A 24,114-nucleotide genomic window follows, 5' to 3' on the forward strand; every position below is an offset into this window, starting at 1 on the left:
GAACTTTTCAAAGAATAAGCTCTTTGTTTCATTGATTTTCTCTGCATTTTAAAAATTTTAATTTCATAGATAATTTGCTATGTATCATTTTCTCTCTCTTGACTACATTGAGTTTATTTTGCTCTTCTTTTTCTAGTTTTCTTGAGGCAGGAGCTTAGGTGATTGATTTGAGACCTTTATACTTGCATAATGTAATCATTTCCTGAGATAAAGTTTTCTCTCAGCATTGTTTTAGCTACATCCCACACATTTAAGTATGTTGTGTTTTCGTTTTCATTCAATTCAATGTATTTTTTAAAAATTTCCCTTGAGACTCTCTCTTTGCCTCATGAATTGTTAACAAATGTGTTACTTCATTTCCAGGTGCGTGGAGATTTTAATTTTTATTTATTTAAATTTTTTTTGGTTGGAGTATAATTGCTTTACAATGTTGTGTTAATTTCTGCTGTACAATAAAGTGAATCAGCTGTGTGTATAAATATATCCCCTTCCTCTTGGACCCCCTCCCCATTCCCCAGTCCCACCTGTCTAGGTCATCACAGAGCACTAGGGTGAGCTCCCTGTACTATGCAGCAGGTTCCCACCAGCTATCTATTTTTCACATTGTAATGTTTTTATGTCACACCTAATCTCCCAGTTCATCCCACCCTCCCCTTCTCCCCCGTCCACATTTCCATTCTCTACGTCTGCATCTCTATTCCTGCCTTACAAATAGGTTCGTGTGTACCATTTTTCTAGATTCCATATATATATGCGTTAATATACGATATTTGTTTTACTCTGACTTACTTCACTCTGTATGACAGACTCTGGGTCCATCCACGTCTCTACAAATGGCCCAATTTCGTTCTTTTTTATGGCTGAGTAATATTCCATTACATATATATGTACCACATCTTCTTTATCCATTCATCTGTCGATTAACATTTAGGTTGTTTCCACATACTGGCTATTGTAAATACAGCTGCAGTGACCATTGGGGTACTTGTATCTTTTTGAATTATGGTTTTCTCAGGTTATATGCCCAGTAGTGGGATTGCTGGGTCATATGGTAGTTCTAGTTTTAGTTTTCTGAGGAACCTCCATACTGTTCTCCACAGTGACTGTATCAATTTTCATTCCCACCAGCAGTGCAAAAGGGTTCCCTTTTCTCCATGTCCTCTCCAGCATTTATTGTTTGTAGATTTTTTGATGATGGCCATTCTGACTGGTCTGAGGTGATACTTCATTGTAGTTTTGTTCTGCATTTCTCTAATAATTAGTGATGTGGAGCAACTTTTCAGGTGTTTGTTGGCCATCTGTATGTCTTCTTTGGAAAAATGTCTATTTAGGTCTTCCTCTCATTTATTGATTGGGTTGTTTGTTATTCTGTTATTGAGCTGTTTGTATATTTTGGAGATTGATCCTTTGTCTGTTGCTTCCTTTGCAAATATTTTCTGACATTCTGAGGGTTGTCTTTTCATTTTGTTGATGGCTTCCTTTACTGTGCGAAAGCTTTTAAGTTCCATTAGGTCCCATTTGTTTATTTTTGTTATTATTTTCATTACTCCAGGAGGTGGGTCAGAAAAGATCTTGCTGTGATTTGTGTCAAAGAGTGTTTTTCCTATGTTTTCCTCTAAGAGTTTTATAGTGTCTGGTCTTACCTTTAAGTCTTTAATACATTTTGAGTTTATTTTTGTGTATGGTGTTAGGGAGTGTTCTAATTTCATTCTTTTACATGTAGCTGTACAGTTTCCCCAGCACCACTTATTGAACAGATTGTCTTTCTCCATTGTATATTCTTGCCTCCTTTGTCATAGATTAGGTGACCATAGGTGCGTGGGTTCATCTCTGGGATTTCTATCCTATACCTTTGATGCATATTTCTGTTTTTGTGCCAGTGCCATACTGTCTTGATTACTGTAGCTTTTAATATAGTCTGAAGTCCTCCAGCTCCACTTTTCTTTCTCGAGATTGCTTTGGCTGTTCAGAGTCATTTGTGTTTCCATACAAATTGTAAAATTTTTTGCTCTAATTCTGTGAAAAATACCATTGGTAATTGATAGGGATTGCATTGAATCTGTAGATTGCTTTGGGTAGTATAGTCATTTTCACAATATTGATTCTTCCAATCCAAGAACATGGTATATCTCTCCATCTGTTTTTGTCATCTTTGATTGCTTTCATCAGTGTTTTATAGTTTTTTGAGTGCAGGTCTTTTGTCTCTTTAGGTAGGTTTATTCCTAGGTATTTTATTATTTTTGTTGCAGTGGTAAATGGGATTGTTTCTTTAATTTCTCTTTCTGATCTTTTGTTGTTAGTATATAGGAATGCAAGAGGTTTCTGTACATTAATTTTGTATCCTGCAACTTTACCAAATTCATTTATGAGTTCTAGTAGTTTTCTGGTGGCATCTTTAGGATTTCCTGTGTATAGTATCATGTCATCTGCAAACAGTGACAGTTTTACTTCTTTCCCAATTTTGCTTTCTTTTATTTCTTTTTTTTCTCCGATTGCCATGGCTAGGACTTCCAAAACTATGTTGAATAAGTGTGGCAAAAGTGGGCAACCTTGTCTTGTTCCTGATCTTAGAAGAAATGCTTTCAGTTTTTCACCATTGAGAATGATGTTGACTGTGGGTTTGTCATATTTGGCTTTTATTATGTTGAGGTAGGTTCCCTCTATGCCCACTTTCTGGAAATTTTTTTATCATAAATGGGTGTAGAATTTTGTCAAAAGCTTTTTCTGCATCTATCGAAATGATCATATGGTTTTTATTCTTCAGTTTGTTAATATGGTGTATCACATTGATTGATATGTGTGTATTGAAGAATCCTTGCATCCCTGGGATAAATCCCACTTGATCCTGGTGTATGATCCTTTTAATGTGCTGTTGAATTCTGTTTGCTAGTATTTATTTGTTCAGGATTTTTGCATCTATGTTTATCAGTGATATTGGCCTGTAATTTTTCTGTGTGTGTGATATCTTTGGTTTTGGTATTAAGGTGATGATGGCCTTGTAGAACGAGTTTGAGAGTGTTCCTCACTCTGCAGTCTTTTGGAAGAGTTTGAGAAGGATTGGTGTTAGCTGTTCTCTAAATATTTGGTAGAATTCGCCTGTGAAGCCATCTGGTCCTGGACTTTTGTTTGTTAGAAGACTTTTAATCACAGTTTCAGTTTCATTACTTGTGATTGGTCTGGTCATATTTTCTATTTCTTTCTGGTTCAGTCTTGGAAAGTTGTACTTTTCCAAGAATTTGTCCATTTCTTCCAGGTTGTCCATTTTATTGGCATATAGTTGCTTATAGTAGTCTCGTATCGTCCTTTGTATTTCTGTGGTGTCAGTTGTAACTTCTCCTTTTGCAATTTTATTGATTTGAGTCCTCTCTTTTTTTCTTGATGAGTCTGGTTAACGGTTTATCAATTTTGTTTACCTTCTCAATGCACCAACTTTTAGTTTTATTGATCTTTGCTGTTATTTTTTTCATTTCTATTTCTTTTATTTCTACTCTCATCTTTATGATTTCTTTCCTTCTGCTAACTTTGGGTTTTCTTTCTTCTTCTTTCTCTAGTTGCTTTACGTGTAAGGTTAGATTGTTTATTTGAGATTTTTCTTGTTTCTTGAGGTGAGATTGAATTGCTATAAACTTCCCTCTTAGAACTGCTTTTGCTGCATCGCATAGGTTTTGGTTCATTGTGCTTTCATTATCATTTGTTTCTAGGTATTCTTTTATTTCTTCTTTGATTTCTTCAGTGATCTCTTGGTTATTTATCAGTGCAGTGTTTAGCCTCCATGAGTTTGTGTTTTTTACAGTTGTTTTCCTATAATTGATTTCTAATCTCATAGTATTGGTGTCAGAAAAGATGCTTGATACGATTTCAATTTTCTTAAATTTTCCAAAGCTTGATTTGTGACCCAGGATGTGATCTATCCTGGAAAATGTTCTGTGTGCACTTCAGAAGAAAGTGTATTCTGTTGCTTTCACCTGGAATGTCCTATAAGTATCAATTAAATCTATCTGGTCTATTGTGTCATTTAAAGCTTGTGTTCCCTTATTTTCTGTCTGGATGATCTGTCCTTTGGTTTAAGTGGAGTGTTGAGGTCTCCCACTGTTATTGCGTTACTGTCATTTTCCCCTTTTTTGGCTGTTAGTATTTGCCTTAGGTATTGAGGTGCTCCTATGTTGGGTGCATAAACATTTATAATTATTCCGTCTTCTTCTTGGATTGATCCCTTGATCATTACATAGTGTCCTTTCTTTTCTCTTGGAACATTCTTTACTTTTAAGCCTATTTTGTCTATATGAGTATTGCTCCTTTAGCTTTCTTTTGGTTTCCATTTGCATGGAATACCTTTTTTCCATCCCCTCACTTTCCATCTGTATGTGCCCCTAGGTCTGAAGTGGGTCTCTTATAGACAGCATATATACAGGTCTTATTTTTGTATCCATTCAGCCAGTCTATGTCTTTTGGTTGGAGCATTTAATCCATTTTCATTCAAGGTAATTATAGATATATATGTTCCTATTACCTTTCTCTTTATTGTTTTGGGTTTGTTTTTGTAGGTCCTTTTCTTCTTTTTCTCTTGTGTTTCCTGCCTAGAGAAGTTCTTTTAGCATTTGTTGTAAAGCTGATTTGGTGGTGCTCAATTCTCTTAGCTTTTGCTTATCCCTAAAGCTTTTGATTTCTCCATCAAATCCGAATGAGATCCTTGATGGTTAGAGTAATCTTTGTTGTAGGTTTTTCTCTTTTATTACTTTAAATATATCCTGACCCTCCCTTCTGGCCTGCAGAGTTTCTGCTGAAGAAACAGCTGATAACTTTATGGGGATTCCCTTTTACGTTATTTGTTGCTTTTCCCTTGCTGCTTTTAATATTTTTTCTTTGTGTTTAATTTTTGTTAGTTTGATTAATATGTGTCTTGGTGGTTTCTCCTAGGGTTTATCTTGTATGGGACTCTCTGCAGTTTCTGCACTTTGGTGGCTATTTCCTTTCCCATGTTAGGGAAGTTTTCAACTATAATCTCTTCACATATTTTCTCAGATTCTTTCTCTTTTTCTTCTGGAACCCCTATAATTCGAATGTTGTGTGTTTAATGTTGTCCCAGAGGTCTCTGACACTGTCCTCAATTCTTTTCATTCTTTTTTCTTTATTCTGCTCCTCAGCAGTTATTTCCACCATTCTATCTTCCAGCTCATTATTTGTTCTTCTTTCTCATTCTGCTGTTGATTCCTTCTAGTGTATTTTTTTGCTTCAGTTATTGTGTTGTTCATTACAGTTTTATGTTCTTTAGTTCTTCTAGGTCTTTTTTAAACATTTCTTGTATTTTCTCAATCCATGCCTTCATTCTATTTCTGAGATTTTGTATCATCTTTATTAGTATCATTACTCTGAATTTCTTTTCAGGTAGGTTGCCTATTTTCTCTTCATTTATTTGGTGTTGTAGGTTTTTACTTTGGTCCTTCATCTGTAACACATTTTTTGTCAACTCATTTTTTTTAATGTGTGGGGCTTTGTTCCTGTCTTACTGGTTGTTTGGCCTGAGGTGTCCAGCACTGGAGTTTGCAGGCAGTTGGGTAGAGTGAGGTCTTGGTGCCGAAGTGAGGATCTCCAGGAGACCTCACTCTGATTAATATGTCCTGGTGTCTGAGGTTCTCTGTTAGTCCAGTGGTTTGGACTTGTTATCCCCACCTCAGCAGCTCAGGCCCGACCCTCAGCCTGGGAAACAAGATTCTGCAAGCCGTGTGGCGTGGCAAAAAAAAGAAGAAAAAAAAAGTATGATATCGAGGAATAAAAAATAAAGTGAAAAATAAAAAATATATTGGAAAAACTAGAAATATAAGTGAAACAACAACAACAAGGTAAAACAGAACCAAAACAGGAAAAAAAAAAAAAGAGGCAGGGAAGAAACCAAAAGGAGCAGAACAATCACAAAGAGTAAAAGATAAAATAAAATTAGAAAAATGAAAGACTTAATAGAAAAAATAAAAATATAAATGATACCACCACAAGGTAAACAGAACCACAACGTTTAAAAAAAAAAAAGAAAGAAAAAAATGAAGAAAAGAAAAAGGGGCTGGAAAAAGCCTTGGCTTGGGCCAAGGACCTCAGGTGGTGGTGGGGGTTTAAGGTGGGGGCGGGCCCCTAGGCTCAGGACCTGCACAGCCGGAAAGGACAACATGGCTGGAGGGGGCCTCAGAGCATGGATTAGAGTGCAGGGGCAGGGTTTGGGCTCTGCACAGCCAGTGGTGGCCTTGGAGTGCAGAGGATCAGGCCCAAGACCTCAGCAGGCTCCGTATGGCCCAGGTGGGCAGGGGAAACACTGGCTTTGTTCCTTTCTGATCCTCCAATCTCCCAAGGGTCTCTCTGCATCCCCATTGCTCCCCTCACTGTGGGTGGGCCACTCTAGGTGTGGGAACCCCTCCCCCAGCCACCCCACAGGGGCATCCATCCCATCCTGCCTCCATTTCTTCTCCCCCACGCCACGTCCTACCTGGTTACTTGGGGGTTCTTCCCATCCCCTTCGGTGTCCGTGGCCCCTCACAAGTGCCTGGTAGGTGCCCTAGTTGTAAGGAGATGTGAACTCCGTGTCCTCCTATTTTGCTATCTTGACTCTGCCCCCTCAGATTTTAGTGTTAACCTTTCTCTTAATTGATTTCTAGTCTCATTTCATTGTGGCCACATAACATAATCTGTGTGCCTTCAATTCTTTTAAATCATTTAAGGGTAGGTCAGGATATGGTCACTTTTGCTATATGTTTCATAGGCACGTGAAAATCATGTGTATTCTGTTGATTAGATTCTGTTGGTTGCTGGTGTTATTGAGTTCTTGTGTATCATTGCTGATTTATTGTGTTCTTGTTCTATTAATTTTAGAGAGGACATTCAGGTCTCTAGCATTATAGCTATAATAAATGCATTTGTCTGTTTTTCTTTTCAGGTCTATCAGTTTTTGCTTCCCATTACTGCACCTCTTTTCTTTGATATGTACACATTTAGGTTTGCTATGTCTTCTTGCTGGATTGACATTATGTGATATATCTCTTTGTCCCTGATACTTTTCTTTGTTGATGTCTACTTTACCTGATATTAATATAACCACACCTGTTTTCTTTTAATTCATGCTTATATAGTATATCTTTCTCTATCTTTTGACTTCCAACCTACTTATATCATTCTGTTTGAAGTGAGTTACTTTTAAGAAGTATAAAGTTGAGGTTTTTTTTTTTTAAATCTATTCTGCTGATCTCTGTCTTTTAATTGGTACGTGTGTATGTATGTGTGTGTGTGTGTGTGTGTGTGTGTGTGTGTGTGTGTGTACCATTTACATTTAGTACAGTTATTGAATATGTTAGTACTGAAGTTTGCTTTTTGGTTGTTTGTTTTCTGTTTATTCTGGTTTTTTGTTTTTTGGGGTTTTTTTTGCGGTATGCGGGCCTCTCACTGCTGTGGCCTCTCCTGTTGCAGAGCACAGGCTCCAGACTCACAGGCTCAGCAGCCATGGCTCATGGGCCCAGCCGCTCCGTGGCATGTGGGATCTTCCCAGACCGGGGCACGAACCCGTGTCCCCTGCATTGGCAGGTGGACTCTCAACCACTGTGACACCAGGGAAGCCCTGTTTATTCTGTTTTTAATTTCTCTTTTTTCTGCCTCCTTTGGGTTACTTGAACCTTTTTTAGGATTCCATTTTCCGTTTTCATTCTGCTATAATGATTCTGGGTGTATCTCTTTGTATAGATGCTTTAGAGATTGTTCTAGGATTACATCACTTACATATGTACATGTATACATTCAGCCCTCCATATCTGTAGGTTCCACATCTGCACATTCAGAGGACTGAGCGTACTATGCCAGCCATTTAATATAAGGGAGTTAAGCATCTGAGGAGTTTGGTATTGGATGGGGAGGAGTGTCCTGGAACCGATCCCCTGTGGTTACCAAGGGACAACTGTATATAATATATATATGTGCATGTATATAATATATACTTCGTAATTGCTCACTGAGGTTTTTCTGTGATGGCTGCTTAAAATTCTTGGCACATAATTCTGACATCAGTGTCATCTCACTGTTGATGTCTGTTGATTGTTTTTTCTTATTTAATTTGATATATTCCTGGTTCTTAGCTCTATTGAGTATTATATAAGACTCTAGATCTTATTTAAATCTTGTATTTTAGTGGGGTTTTTTTTAACACTGCTCTTTTCGGTTTAAGTTACCACCTCATTGCTGCCAGGTTGAGAAGGAAGTCCAGACTTTCCACTATACCTCTGTTGATACCTAGGAGAGGAAGGGCTCCTTTCTACTGCTGGACAGAATTAGAAGTTTAGGCTCCCCTCTCTGCATCCTCTGATACCAATATCAGCCTCAGATTATCCGCTGATAACAAGAGGCACCTTGTTATTGCTCCTCACGTGGTCTCCAGTGACATCATTGGGGATGGCCTTGTTGCTGCTAATCGGTAGTGGAAGTCCTGATTCTTTACTTGGCCTCTGACTCTACTCCAGCCAGGAGGGGGTGGAATGCCATGTTACTGCCAGGTGGGGGTAGAAGGTCAGGCTCCCCACATGCCACATGATTGCCACTGATTGGGGGGGGTTGTTGGTGGCCACTTGTTACCACCCAGAAATGATTAATGTCCTGACTCCCCACTCAGCCTTCACCAACAGCATTCCTTTGGGGGAATGGGAGGAGGAGAGCTGAGGCACCTCATTACAGTCTGGCAAGGGTGGAATTCTTGGCTCTCCATTCCACTTTTGCTGACATTGGTGGTATAGAGCCCCAGTTTTTTTGTGGTGTTTGTCAAAACTTTTGTCTTGCTAGGTTGCTTTTTTTCCTGGTCCTTTGCCTAAAGAGATCATGTTTTTCTTGGATCTCTTTATGTGTGTGCCCATTGGTGTTCAGTGTTGTCAGCTTCTTCACTATCTATGATATATTAGGCAAAAATAAAACCCAAGGAACTCATCACTGTCTTGTTCCTTGGGTCTGAAGTTCACTAGCCAGCCTGCCTGTTTCTCTCCACTTCTCACAGGCTCTGTATGTTTGTGAGATATATTTTTATATATGTCCAGGGTTTTTAGTTGTGCTTAGCAGGAGATACAGGGAAAAGTATGTCTACTCTACTTTACTAAAGCAGAGGTCTCATTTTTTATAGGAGTAATATTTATAAGAATTAAATTAAATGCTGTGTGAGACCCATGGCCCAGTACCTAACACATGGTACTGGCTCTATAAATGTTAGCTCTTATTTTTGTCATATATGTCTTTCTTATTCAGAATGATCTTAAATTGTCATGGTAAGTTTTGACCAGTACATTTATGGTTGGATCTTTTGAGCACTAAAATTACTTTCTGAGCTTTCATTTGATATTAAAATCCAGGGTCAGAATAGTATTGAAAAGAGCATGGACTTTGAGTGAAACAAGCATGTTTCTGTTAGTTTTGTGTCTTACACCTTATTGTTTAATCTCAGCCTCAATTTCCCATTTTGAAAAAGTCATTATTAATACTAATCTTAAAGGATTATGAGCATTGAATGAAATAGCTGTATAAATTACTTATAAATTCTAATATTTTCAGGTTTGTTATATCACAGATAAACTATGAAAATTGAGTCTCTAACCATTCATTTGCTTATCAGTGTTTACCTGTTAACAGAAATGAAAGTTTTGCCATATAGTATTGTTCTCTGATTTGTTGCTTTAAAGGTCCAAAATGATTCGCTTTGATAGGGATGTAAGTGCTTAATTTAGATTGTTGTAATCATTATCAAAAATTTCCCTCCATATCTCCCCTTTTTTGTCAGTGTATTAACATGCTCAAATTTCTCCCATCTAAAGCAAAACAATATTTCTTAGAATTGCACCTCTAGTCCCAACCTCACTGAACTTAAAAGAAAAATTTATACAAATTTGTTCATTATTCCCTCTTAAAACCACTGTAATCTGGCCTCTCCCCACCCCACCCTCAAATCATCGGTGACTTCAGTCCTTACCTTACCTAATCTCTCTCAGCTTTTGATAATATGGGAACTGCTTCATTCTTGAAATTCTCTTCCTTTGGCTTCCACCATCTTTCCTAATTTTCTTGCATTTCTCTTCCTGTTCTTTGTGAGTTTTTTCTCAGCTGTAGAACTTTTTCACCTGTATCTACTACAGATTGTATTTTCCATTATATTTTCAGTTTGTGTAGACCATCACCTGGTATGTAGCAGATGCTGCATAAATAATTCTTCAACTTAAATTGTCTATCCCTTAAGATTAGTTATCCTTGGTGTTCCATCCTTGGCCCTCTTTTCTGCTAATTCTACTTACTTTCCTTGATTGATTTTTATTAATTTCAATGGCTTTAGTTATCTTGTGGATCAGATCCCTCTTCCCCTTTCATATATTTTCCAGTGCCCTTTCTCTTTTATTTTTTTTTTTAAGAAAGAAATGCAAAATTTTATTTGAGCCAAATTTGAGGATTATAACCTGGGAAGAGCATCTCAGAAAGGTCTGAGAACTGTTCCAACTGATTCACTTTGTTATAAAGCAGAAACTAACACGCCCTTTCTCTTTGATTGTGCTTATAATCGTTGATTAAGTAAAGTCTCCATGTAGAAATTCACTCAAGCCAAATTGACAAAATAGGACATTTCAGCTTCTCTGCTTGACCATTCTACATAGAGTAAACATGGAGGGCTTTAACTTTTAACCACTTTACAAAAGTGAATACCTGTGTGTAATGCTGATGTATTAGTTGATACTTGAAAATTTCAAATAAAGCCATTTTACTTACATTACTAGTTATAGAAATAAAAATTACAATGTACATTTATCGTTGGTTTCACTTCTTATCTGTGAACTATGAGCCTCAGTAACTGACTTAATCCAAGGTCCAAATTATTTATGTATGTATTATAACTTGGTATAAATAATTAGGTATAAATTATATATACACATACAGTGATATTTAAACGTATTGCAAACCATGTTGCTTTTATTCAACGTTGTACAGGAGGTCTTAGCTACTACTGTAGTACAAAAAAAGAAATAAAATTGGTAAAAAATAGGAAAGAAAAGCAACCTTAGTATTTACAAATGATGTAATTTTTATGCAGAAAACACGAGAGAATCAACAGATAAATATTTAGATTAATAAATGTGTTTATTGAGTTGCTGGGATTAAAATTAATATTCATCAATTAAGATAATCCTATTTGTTGTAATAGCTACATCTCAGTGGCTTAACAAAATTAAATTTGTTTTTCATTAAGAAAAAGTGTTTGGATTTTTTAAAGTTGATATTCTCATTACCAGTGCCAGTGAACATGCATATCTGTCCCATTAGATAGTAAGCTCCATGAGGATAGGAGCCACATCTTTGTTACTCACTGCTATATTCTTAGCAGAATGATATTTCTAAAATGTAAATCCAGTGGTATAATGCCACTCCTTAAAAGTTTTCTAAATATTCCTCATTACCTATAGAATGAAACCCAAGCCCCCTTGCATGGTATGTAAGACTTTGCATGAGCCATTCCCTATTTACTACTTAAGCTTTTTTTACCCTATCCCCTGTCCTCAACTTTGTATTTCTCCAAAGGGGCCGTAATAACTCTTATCCATGCCTTTGCATTTATAAATTAATTTTTTCTCTTGGAAATGTCTTTCTCACCATTGGTAACCATTTTCCTATTTTTCTTTTTTTTTTTTTAACAGCTCAAGTACTGTACTCATCAGGATGGCTTCCTCAATCCTCCTCCTCCCCTCTCTATTTTGTCCTTTCCACCCCTGAAAGCAAGTCTGAATGTTGTCCTTCCTCTATGCTTCCATAACACTGCTCATATCTCTATTATGACCCTTATACAGTTTACTTATTTCTTTCCCCACTAGCCTATAAACCTGTAAGAGCAGGGATTCTGTGCCTCATTTATCTTTATATTCCCAAATGTACGCACAGGTTTGAAACCCAGAAGATTTTAAATAAAAGTTTATAGAATAAGAAAGATCAGTGTTAAGGCTGTTGGGGCAATTCAAGTGAGAATGATGAGAGCTTAAACTAAAAGAATAGCAGTAGGGATGGAGAGAAGTGGTTTTAAAATGGATGTATATGGTTGGTGAAAGACGGCTTCCAAGTGTCTAGCTTGGGAAGTGTAGTGGCCGTTCATCTAGATGAGAAATAGAAAAATAATAGAGTTATGGCGGGGGAAAACCAACATGATATTACTTAAATTTTGGTAGTTTCCAGTGGTAATTATGACCACATTAAAGAATTGGAAAGTAGAGGTACCCTTAAATGTCCAATAAGAATGTATTTTAAAATTAAGTTGTAGAAAAAAATTTTATGTATACACACACATACGTAATCAATCACATACAGAATGAAAGTATTATGAAACAAGTATTCAGTACCTACCCAAATCGTTTCCTTCATCTCTCCCTGATTAGACAGCTTGGAAGTCAGGGTAGTAATTTCTGCTGTAGATTGTCCCCTGTGGATCAAAAATCCTTGTCAACACCTATAAACCTAAACTTTGAGGGAACTTTTAAAACCCAGACGAATCTAAGCTTATAGGAGATAAATTTATTTTTCCATCTTCAGTATCTAACTTCCTCTAATAAAGAAGGATTTAAATACGTATCTTTAAATGGATGAGAATTCGGAGCAGTTCCAATGGGTGTGTAGGTGATAAGGACTGAGTCTTTCAACCAATTCTGTGATTCTTTGAGGCAGACCATGGAGAGACCCTATATTGCTGTTACAGATTATTGATGCTGTAGCCCATTGCTAGACTTGAGAAATAGACCAGGAGTAACACCCTGGCCTCATTGTGTTGTTGAAAAGATGCTTTGATCCTTTTCACAGCACTAACTCATGTCTATCTAGTGTATATCACGCTGGTTACCTGCTCTGTTATACTACCCCTTGTGTAGTATAAATACTCCCTGGCTAGTCCCTTTAAGTATTCCTTTCTATCATTATGGAGTCAGAAAGAGGAGGCTGGCTCAAGTCTCCACCAGTTGTCTCTTCTTTTCATTGATCCTGATACTCCATATAAAACTACTTTGCAATGATAGCTCTTATGTTCAGCTTTCCTCTTAAGCCCTAGGAATTATTAGAGAACTGTTTCTGCTGTCCCTCCCCCTACCACCTTTTAAATGTAAACATTTTGATTAATGTCATTTAAATGATTTCTTTGGCTTTTATGTTAACTTTCTAATAGAAAATAAGTACTAACTTTCATTTATTTAGCACATAGTAAATGCTAAACTATTTATTATTTTTAATCTTCTCAATAACACAACTAGATAGGTAAAGTTTATCCTTATTTTACAAATGAAGAAAATGAGAATCAAAGATCAGAAGTTACTTGCCTCAAATGTATCACAAGTATATTGCTGAGCCAGCATTGGAACTCAAGTCTTATCCTCTTCTAAAGCCCTACTCCTTCTTCTGTTTCATATTACATCATACCCCTGGGAAGATATATGATTTTATAGTTATTAGAAAAGGAGGAAAAACATGTAATTTTATAAACAGTTTTACAGGTGACTTAAGAAGTATGCCTTGTGAGGTGAGGAATTACTGGGATATTCCTTTTCATCCTAGGTCAGATGTTATCAACATTCTTTTGTTGTTGTTGTTGTTTTGTTTGGCTGTGCCACACATCTTGCAGGATCTTAGTTCCCCTACCAGGAATCAAACCCAGGCCCCAGCAGTGAAAGTACAGAGTCCTAACCACTGGAGCACCAGGGAATTCCCTCAACATTCTTAAGTAAAGATTTGCACTGTTGTGATGATTATCTTTGTACCCCACTCTAACTTGGAATATTCTTTTCATCCTAGATCAGATGTTATTAACATTCTTACGTAAGATTTGCACTGTTGTGATGACTAGGCCACAGGGTGCCCAGACATTTGGTCAAACATTTTTCTGGGTGTGTCTGTGAGGCTGTTTCTGGATGAGATTAACATTTGAGTAGATAGACTGAGTAAATTATTGCCCACTCTAATGTGGGTGGGTCTTATCCAATCAATTGAAGACCTGAAGAGAACAAAAAGGCTGAGTAAGAAGAAACTTCACCTACCTGACTGCTGGAGCTGGAACATTATCATTTCCTGCCTTTGGACTTGAACTGAAAAATCATCTCTTCCTAGGTCTCCAGCCTGCCAGCTTTCAGACTAGAACTTATACCATCAACTGTCCTGGTTCTCAGGCCTTTGGATTCAGACTGAAACTACATCGTTGGTTGTTCTGAGTCTTTGACTTGCCAGCCACGTATCTTGGGACCTCCATAATTTTGTGAGCCAATTATTTATATGTATATACATATATAATATATTTATATATGCACACATATACATACATACACACACACCACACACACATCACACATATACCAGTAGTTATATATATAACAAATAGGCTTATAGCCAAATATATAGCCTACTGGTTCATTGGTTCTGTTTCTCTAAAGAACTCTAATACAACTGTTTTCTGCCTTACTTTTCTTCACAAATGCTCCCAAGCCTCTCATTACCTTTTTTCCCTCCACGACACCCACTCTCATTCTTAATATGTCTGTTTACTTACTCAGAACACTGCTCACAAAATTACTGCAGGTAACTTATTTTTCCAATACTACTGTGAATTACATCCTATTAATGGCCCCTGCGTGTGCATGCACACACTCTTATACAGGCACATTATTCTTCATATAGTACATCAGCTAGTCAGTAACTTTCTGTGATAATGAAAATATTCTATGTTTGTGGTATACAATATAATAGCCATTAGCCACATGTATTAGCATTCTCCAGAGAAACAGAGCCAACTGGAAGGAGAGATAGATAGATAGATAGATAGATAGATAGATAGATAGATAGATAGATAGATAGGGAGATTGATTTACTGTGTGGAGTTGGCTTATGTTATTATGGAAGCTAAGCAGTCCTAAGATCCGCAGTCGGAAAACTGGTCCAGGAAAGCCAATAATAAAGTTGCAATCCAAATTTTAGTCCAAAGGCAGAAGTCTGATATTCCATCTCAAAGACAGTGGCAGAGAGAAAGAATTCTATCTTACTGGGCCTTTTGTTCTATTCAGGCCTTCAGTGGATTCAATGAGTCCCACTCACATTAAGGAAAACAATCTGCTTTCCTCAGTCTACTGATTCAAATGTTAAGCTCATCCAAAAAAACCATCACAGACACACCTAGAAATAATGTTTAGCCAAGTGTCTGGGTACCCTGTGGCCCAGCAAGTTGACACATAAAAGTAACCATCATATTACATATGGCTACTGACCGCTTAAAATATGGCTAGACCAACCAAGGAACTAAATTTCTAATTTTTATTTAATTTTAAGTAATTTAAATGTAAATAGGTATACATGGCTCACAGTTACTATTTTGTTTTTTTGTTTTGTTTTGTTTTGTTTTGTTTTTTATATATGTTCCCATATCTCTTCCCGCTTGCGTCTCCCTCCCTCCCACCCTCCCTATCCCACCCCTCCAGGCTGTCACAAAGCACCGAGCCAATATCCCTGTGCTATGCGGCTGCTTCCCACTAGCTATCTGCCTTACGTTTGGTAGTGTATATATGTCCATGCCTCTCTCTCGCTTTGTCACCATTTACCCTTCCCCCTCCCCATAGCCTCAAGTCCATTCTCTAGTAAGTCTGTGTCTTTATTCCTGTTTCACCCCTAGGTTTTTCATGACATTTTTTTCCTTAAATTCCATATATATGCGTTAGCATACGGTATTTTTCTCTCTCTTTCTGACTTACTTCACTCTGTATGACAGACTCTAGGTCTATCCACCTCATTACAAATAGCTCAATTTCATTTCTTTTTATGGCTGAGTAATATTCCATTGTATATATGTGCCACATCTTCTTTATCCATTCATCCGATGATGGACACTTAAGTTGTTTCCATCTCTGGGCTATTGTAAATAGAGCTGCAATGAACATTTTGGTACATGACTCTTTTTGAATTATGGTTTTCTCAGGGTATATGCCCAGTAGTGGGATTGCTGGGTCATATGGTAGTTCTATTTGTAGTTTTTTAAGGAACCTCCATACTGTTCTTCACAGTGGCTGTATCAATTTACATTCCCACCAACAGTGTAAGAGGGTTCCCTTTTCTCCACACCCTCTCCAGCATTTATTGTTTCTAGATTTTTTGATGATGGCCATTCTGACTGGTGTGAGATGATATCTCATTCGCAGTTACTATTTTGGACAACACAGTGGTAGATTGTCTCAGTCCTAGAATGAAGCTTTGACTGATGCTGCAGGACCATTCAGACTACTTCTCCAGTATCTGGCTTCCACCTGGGCTTGAAACACCTCCTCTGGGAGAACACAGCCACCATGTAAAAAGTCCAACTACCCTGAGACTGCCATGCTATGAGGAAGTATTAAGCTAGTCACATGGAGAGAGTATATCAAGAGAGGGAGAGAAAGCCCTATCTGTTCTAGCCATCCATCCCATTTGAAGGAAATGTGAATGAAGAAACTGTATTGGACCTCTAACCCAATCAGGCCTTCAGGTGCCTTCAGCCAGAGCTGCCACCTGACTCTAACCATATGAAAACTCACAAGCAAGAAGTTCCATCTAAACCTGCAGAACCATGAGAGATAATAAATTGTTGTCTTAAGCCACTCAGTTTTGGGGTGATTTGCAAGGCAATAAATAACCAGAACAGAAGTATGCTAAGGAATCAAGGCTTCCTATTTTTCTGGCTCCCCTAGATCCCAATCTTCTTTTCTTTCTGTTTTCTACTTTCTTGCTTTTTGTGGTATAAACTTTTATGCTTAGAACTAAATTAGCAGTTTGGGAAAGTCACAGTTATCTGGCCTTCAAGTATCTTGGCTTTTTGACCTCATATTTAAAAGGCTTTCCTGCTTTCAGATAGGCCAAGTTGGACCAATGTTTGCCTTTTACTTCCTTAGTAAAGGCCATGACCAGTTAATACAATCTAATACCCTGATCTTTTTCAATCAGTTGTCTTTTTTTTTTTTTTTTTTGCGGTATGCGGGCTTCTCACTGTTGTGGCCTCTCCCGTTGCAGAGCACAGGCTCCGGACGCGCAGGCTCAGCGGCCATGGCTCACGACCCTAGCCGCTCCACAGCATGTGGGATCTTCCCAGACCGGGACACGAGCCCGCGTCCCCTGCATCAGCAGGCGGACTGTCAACCACTGCGCCACCAGGGAAGCCCCGATCAATTGTCTTTTAAAAGTCTAATCCCAGAAGACATATACCTATGCTTCAATATTAACATTTTAATCTCTACTTTGCTACCAGAAGAAAATGGATGGGAGGGAGAGGGATGTGTTGGGTAAATATTCAAACGATACCTGCTATATAAGCAATACCTCTTACATATAACAGACTAGTCATATACTCAGACCCTATATAAGTTATTTATACAACTTATAAATTGTGCTATTTAACACAGTTATATAGCCTTGAACTTTATCCCTTAATAATGTACTTTTTATTCCAGTGAGCTCAATATTTATAAAAATTTAAAAGGAATTTATTGCTAAATGTCAGGAAAACAAGTGTTTAGGACACGATTTACTATTATGATTCTTCTTAGTGAGCATTTTTTTGTGATTGACACTAAGAGGGCAAATTTTGGATCTGAAAATTTCATTAGGACTCTGTTACATCAGTGATTTGTTTTTTTCATTCCAGTTCTAAGAACAGATGGAAGTGGCTATGGATAATTCATATGATTTCAATCAACAAGGCTCATGTAATGGAATTCCATCTGAGAAGAAAAACAACTTCCTCGTGTCAGAAGATCATGGACAGAAAATCTTAAGTATACTACAGAATTTTCGAGAACAAAATGTCTTTTACGATTTCAAAATAATCGTGAAAGATGAAATAATCCCATGTCATCGTTGTGTGTTAGCAGCATGCAGTGACTTTTTCAGGTACTTTACCTTGTCTGTTTATCCCTCAGATTTTATGATACCACTAATTAAGTTATTTTTTACGGCTGTACTCAATTTCCCCCCACAGAACATGAAACAGTAATCTTTAATACTTAAAAAAAAAAATTAGAACCTAGATTAACTAATGATTTTTGAATATTAATATAATATATAAGAGTACCTTTTTTAAAGTTCAAGTCTTCCCAGGCTAGGATTGGGAAGTTCTGTGGAACATTAGTCCCTTGAATTGTTCTGGAAAAATATTGTTTTGATCTGGGGTCAGTTTTGTTTGGGGGATCCCTGCACTGTATAATTTGGGAAAAGAGGAAAGGACAGATTGAGCAAAAATGGAAGCCAAGTTCAAAGAAAATGAGGAGTCTGAGAAGAAAATACATTTCAGTCATGTATTATATCCCATGGATTGTCCAGGAGAGAGGGACTCTAATGCAGAGAATTTCTCTTCACTTTAGCCAAGATAGTCCTACAGTAGGGAAAAGTACTTCCAGAACCATTTCTGGAGAGCACCCAACTTTTTCTGATTCTAATTCTGAATATAATTTGGTTCCCCATGTAGATCGTCCTACAAGGAATATCCTAGTCATGACACTGTAAGAATCCACTGTGATGACAGTGGGTTTCTGATTCTTAACAGTGATTAAGGGTCATGACCTTAGTACTGTGGTAACTGTATCAAGGTAATACCTGTGAGGCCTATTCATCAGACAGACAAACCTCTCTTGCTGACATCTTGACCTTCAGCCCTCCTAGTCATACTGCAATAAACTTAAATCCTAATTGCAGTATTTTGCATTATGTTCAGTTTTAGAAACAATTTTTATTCTAAGTAAGCAGGGGTTAAATCTCTTAACAAAACACCTGTTTCTGTAGGGTTTCCTGCTTTGAATTTGGGAGCAGTGGCTCAGTGCTGCATCACAGTTTACTGGGGACAAGGGTGGCTACAACTTTTACTAGCCTGTTGCCTAACTATATGTCTTCATGTATTCTTTTCATTTCTTCTCTCATGTATCCTAAGTTATTCTTATTCAGACTCTACTGGGGCCCTAACTGTTCTTATGTTTCCCACTCTCAGGTTCTGCTAGTTTCTTCCCACCTCTCTTCTAATCCACTTTTTCTTCCAAGTAACTTTCTTGCTCCCTTATCTTTCATATCACCTCTTCATCAGAGGAAGCTGTACAGTATAATGGTTAAGTACTTGGCCTCTTAATGCACATGCCCTAAAGCTAAATCCCAGCTCCACCACTTACTAGGCTTGTGACCTTAGGTAAGTTACACAACCTCTTCAGGCTTCAGTTTCCTTATTTGTAAAAATTTAAGATAATAAAAATAGGACCTAACTCATAATGAGTGTTGAATGAAATATCGTGTATATATATATTTTTTGCGGTATGCGGGCTTCTCATTGTTGTGACCTCTCCCGCTGCGGAGCACAGGCTCCGGATGCGCAGGCCCAGTGGCCACGGCCCACGGGCCTAACCGCTCCACGGCATGTGGGATCCTCCCGGAGCGGGGCACGAACCCGTGTCCCCTGCATCAGCAGGCGGACTCTCAACCACTGCGCCACCAGGGAAGCCCAAAATAATGTATATTAATGATTATGTCAGTGCCCACTACATTCAATTAATGTTAGCTGCAATTATTATTATTTCCAAACCTAGCCAAAAAATGGAAATAATTTGGTATGAACACACAGTCTTATTTCTCCATAATGTTTTCATGTTAACAAAGTAAGAAATTCGTATAAGCATTTGAACTGGCAGTCCTCTACTCTTTATGTTGAAGTTATTTATTAATTAAATGTATTTGCACATATATTTGTCCATAGTACTTTGTTCAGCCTACTCCAAGCTTTTTAGGGATCTACTTTCAATTTTTAAAAATGATTGTTAAAACAACATGTTTTTCAAAATTCGCATCTGTTTTGAAGTAAAACAAATGACAGTTTTATAATGACCTAGATCCTTTATTATATATAGTATTTTACTAAATGAGTATATAGTTCACATAAAAATATGTACAAATGTAGATAGAAAGTCTACATTATTTACACTCTTGTATGATAAGGCCACTAATTCATAATTTTGTGTTATGATCAAACTCACTGGAGTATTGGGATATAAACTCACAGAAATATTGGGGTATATAAAATTAAAATAGAAAATTACATAGTGCATGGTAAATGCCCTTTAAAATATTTTTGGAAAATTAAAATTATGATTGAGTGTAAAGTCACTGGAGACAAGATTCAAAAGGAATCACACGTATTGTGTAAACACTTTATGATAACATGGTAAATTTGAGATAGAAGTTAACTGGATACTTTAAAGATGAGTAGGATGAAATATAGAAATATATTACTTGTGTCTTCTCAAAGAAAATGTGGAAGTTGGTGGTAAATTAGAAATACATACAATTTTAGAAAACTTCTTTTCTTAAAATGATATTAATAATAGTTTGCATCAATTAACTTAGTTATTTCTCTCACAGCTCAGTGAAATAGGTACTACTAGTATCCCCATTTTCAGATGAAGAATTTGAAGCACAATCAAGTTGTTAACCTCCCCAAGGTCACACAGTTAATAAGTGGTATAGGCTAGATACCCACCCAGGCAGTCCTGTTCTAGAGGCCATGCTCTTATTATTACCCTAAACTGACTATAGATATCTTAATAATCTAATTATAACCACAGGTTAATGTTTCTAAGTTGATATACATTATTGAAATATCCTGCATAATGTGTAACATGTATAAATTTTTGTAACTCTATTTATTCGTTATTGTGTTAAAAAGTATTGAATACTCCTAGTAGAAAGGGGCGTTAGCATCCTTTTCCTAAGGAGTATTCTGTATTTGGAAGGCTCCTCATATTTTTCAGCTGGACACTTGTGCTGTAGTAACTTTAGCTACTCTCTATAGTAGACTTTAATAATGAAGTTTGGTTTTCCCCCAGAGTACTTGGGCGCCTGGGCACTACTCACAAAGGTGTCCTGGACAGTACTGGAACAAATACAAACCAGTATTAAACCAGGACCAAAATCAGATGATCTTTAGTCTTAATGAATGTTCAACTGGCAGTCTTTAGTTCTTTGTTGTAGCTCTTTCCTCTTTATCTTTATTTGCAGTTCTACTGAAAACCATCATAATGGGTTTGTTTAAAGTGTAAAAATGAATAACTCTGGATATGAAATTAATATAAGGATGAACAGCAATATTGATCTTACCAAAGCCAAATGTAAAATATATCTTAGTCTCCTGCCTAAATATTTCCGAATAATTTATATTTTTGCTTAAACTGAGCCAAAAAATTTCCTATTTCCTTAGAGTCTATCAGCTTTACCAGATGGGGATAAATTAGAACTTATTATGAAGAACTTTCAAGCTGGTCTAATTATTCAGATCTGGAGACCCGTCTCCATCTCTCAGTGGCTATTTCTACAAAAAACTTATTTTTAGCCTTTTTAGTTTGGTGTGGTACACTGTTGTTTAGTTTCATAAAATCATATTCCCTTTTTCCTAAAGTGCTGTATGAAATGTGTTTTTAGACATGTATTCAAGTTTATCTTATTTGGTGGATTTCCCCACACAGACAGAGTCATTGGAAACATCTGATATCTCACTGTATTCCATCTTTTACATATTTCACTGCTGCCAAATTGAAAATTATTTTGAAAAAGACTTTTAAATCCTAAACCCAGAAGCTTTTATATATTTTAAGTAATTTTAGTTATCGCCTGCAGAGTTGATACTAAATTAACCCATAAGTAAATAAATTCAGCCATTAGAGAGATTTTACCCTAATTTTATGAATAATATATAAGAACATCGAATCAGATGCAAAATTTGAATCTTTTTGTAGCCTTTGGATCCATTGCTGTGGGTCATCTATAATGTGTATATTTTGCAATATGGGAGTTATGTAATACATATATTTTACAGATAAATCATATGGTCTCTAACTATTATAGATATTAAATTAATATATTAGGATGCTTTAAAAATATATTTTGTAAATGTATTTTACATCAACCTAAGAGTAAAGGAAACCTCTTTAAGGTAATATTGAAAATTATCGTGGAATAAAATATTCCTGTTTATTTGTTCTCCTGTGTTCTTCATTTTTGCAGGGCTATGTTTGAAGTAAACATGAAAGAAAGAGATGGTGGAAGTGTTACCATTACTAATTTGTCCTCCAAAGCAGTAAAAGCATTTCTTGATTATGCCTATACTGGAAAAACAAAGATAACAGATGATAATGTGGAAATGTTCTTCCAGTTGTCATCATTTCTTCAAGTTTCCTTCTTGTCCAAAGCTTGCAGTGACTTTTTAATAAAAAGTATTAATCTTGTGAATTGTTTACAGTTATTATCTATATCAGATAGCTATGGCTCTGCCCGTTTGTTTGATCATGCTTTATACTTTGTACAACATCACTTTTCTTTATTATTTAAATCCAGTGATTTCTTAGAGATGAATTTTGGAGTACTGCAAAAATGTCTGGAATCAGATGAATTAAATGTTCCTGAAGAAGAAACTGTACTGAAAGTTGTCCTTAGTTGGACTAAACATAACTTAGAATCAAGGCAAAAGCATCTGCCTTATTTGATTAAAAAAGTAAGATTATATCAGTTATCTGAGGAGACACTTCAAGATTGTTTACTCAATGAAGAGTGTTTACTCAAAAGCACAAACTGTTTTGACATAATCATAGATGCAATTAAGTGTGTGCAAGGTTCTGGTGGACTTTTCCCTGATGCTCGACCATCCACAACTGAAAAATACATATTTGTTCACAAAACTGAGGAAAATGGAGAAGATCAATATACATTTTGCTATAATATTAAAAGTGATTCATGGAAGATACTGCCACAATCACACCTGATTGATTTGCCAGGATCTAGTCTGTCTAGTTATGGGGAGAAAATATTCTTGACAGGCGGTTGCAAAGGGCCGTGTTGTAGAACAGTTCGGCTTCATATTGCAGAGTCATATCATGATGCCACTGATCAAACCTGGTGCTACTGTCCGGTCAAAAATGATTTTTTCCTGGTATCAACTATGAAAACACCAAGAACCATGCATACATCAGTTATGGCTCTCAACAGATTATTTGTCATAGGTGGAAAGACTAGAGGATCCCAGGACATTAGAAGTCTCTTAGATGTTGAATCTTACAACCCTCTTTCCAAAGAATGGATATCTGTTAGCCCATTACCCAGGGGCATATACTATCCTGAAGCAAGTGCATGCCAAAATGTAATTTATGTTCTTGGATCAGAGGTAGAGATTACAGATGCTTTTAACCCATCACTTGATTGCTTTTTTAAATACAATGCTACAACTGATCAGTGGTCTGAACTAGTAGCAGAGTTTGGGCAGTTTTTTCATGCAACACTAATTAAAGCTGTCCCAGTAAACTGCACACTGTATATATGTGACCTTTCCACTTATAAGGTTTATAGTTTTTGTCCAGATACTTGTGTTTGGAAGGGTGAAGGGTCTTTTGAATGTGCAGGCTTCAACGCAGGTGCAGTTGGAATTGAAGATAAAATTTATATATTAGGTGGTGATTATGCACCAGATGAAATCACAGATGAAGTGCAGGTCTACCACAGCAGCAGGTCTGAGTGGGAAGAAGTTTCACCAATGCCAAGAGCCTTAACTGAATTTTACTGCCAGGTGATTCAGTTTAATAAATACAGGGACCCATGGTTTTCTAATCATTTCTAAAAGTAGTGTGTGATTAGATATTCTAAAACTATTGCAGTTTTAGAAACCTGCAGTAAATTTATTAACCTTAATTATTGGTAAAACCGTCTTTACAGCTTAATAACATAAAATGCACCTTCTATGAGAGAATTACTATGAATGTATACCATATATGAATTAGCAGTTCCCAGAAACTTAAAATACAAAATAAATTTTACCAAAAATTATATTGTATTTAATTTAATCTTGGAGAGTCTAGAATATTACTATTTTCATATGTAAATAAAATTCAGGCTTTGATGTTTTGATTTTTAAAGTACTTTATCCATGAAACACTAGTTAAAAACAAACTTCACAGAATTGTACAGTTAAGATGGGAGAAATCTCTCTAGGTAAAAATTATTTATTTACACTGTATTATATGAAGTGAAAAATAAATTAGAGTCGAGAATCCTATCTTGTTACTACAGGTATAA

The 24,114-nt window shown here is 36.6% G+C and overlaps 1 protein-coding gene across 1 annotated transcript in view; it reads left to right on the forward strand.

Moving 5' to 3' along the window:
- Positions 1–23,768, forward strand: part of KBTBD3 (kelch repeat and BTB domain containing 3) — a 49,598-nt gene extending 25,830 nt beyond the window's left edge. The window contains exons 2-3 of the mRNA XM_082845546.1: positions 17,669–17,913; positions 22,057–23,768. Coding sequence (XP_082701672.1) covers positions 17,681–17,913; positions 22,057–23,659 — 1,836 coding nt within the window. The 5' untranslated portion in view covers positions 17,669–17,680 and the 3' untranslated portion in view covers positions 23,660–23,768. The remainder of the gene's footprint in view (positions 1–17,668; positions 17,914–22,056) is intronic.
- Positions 23,769–24,114: the final 346 nt, after the last annotated feature.

This window comes from Leucopleurus acutus, assembly GCF_964270905.1.
Source record: "Leucopleurus acutus genome assembly, chromosome: 8".
NCBI lineage: Eukaryota > Metazoa > Chordata > Mammalia > Artiodactyla > Delphinidae > Leucopleurus > Leucopleurus acutus.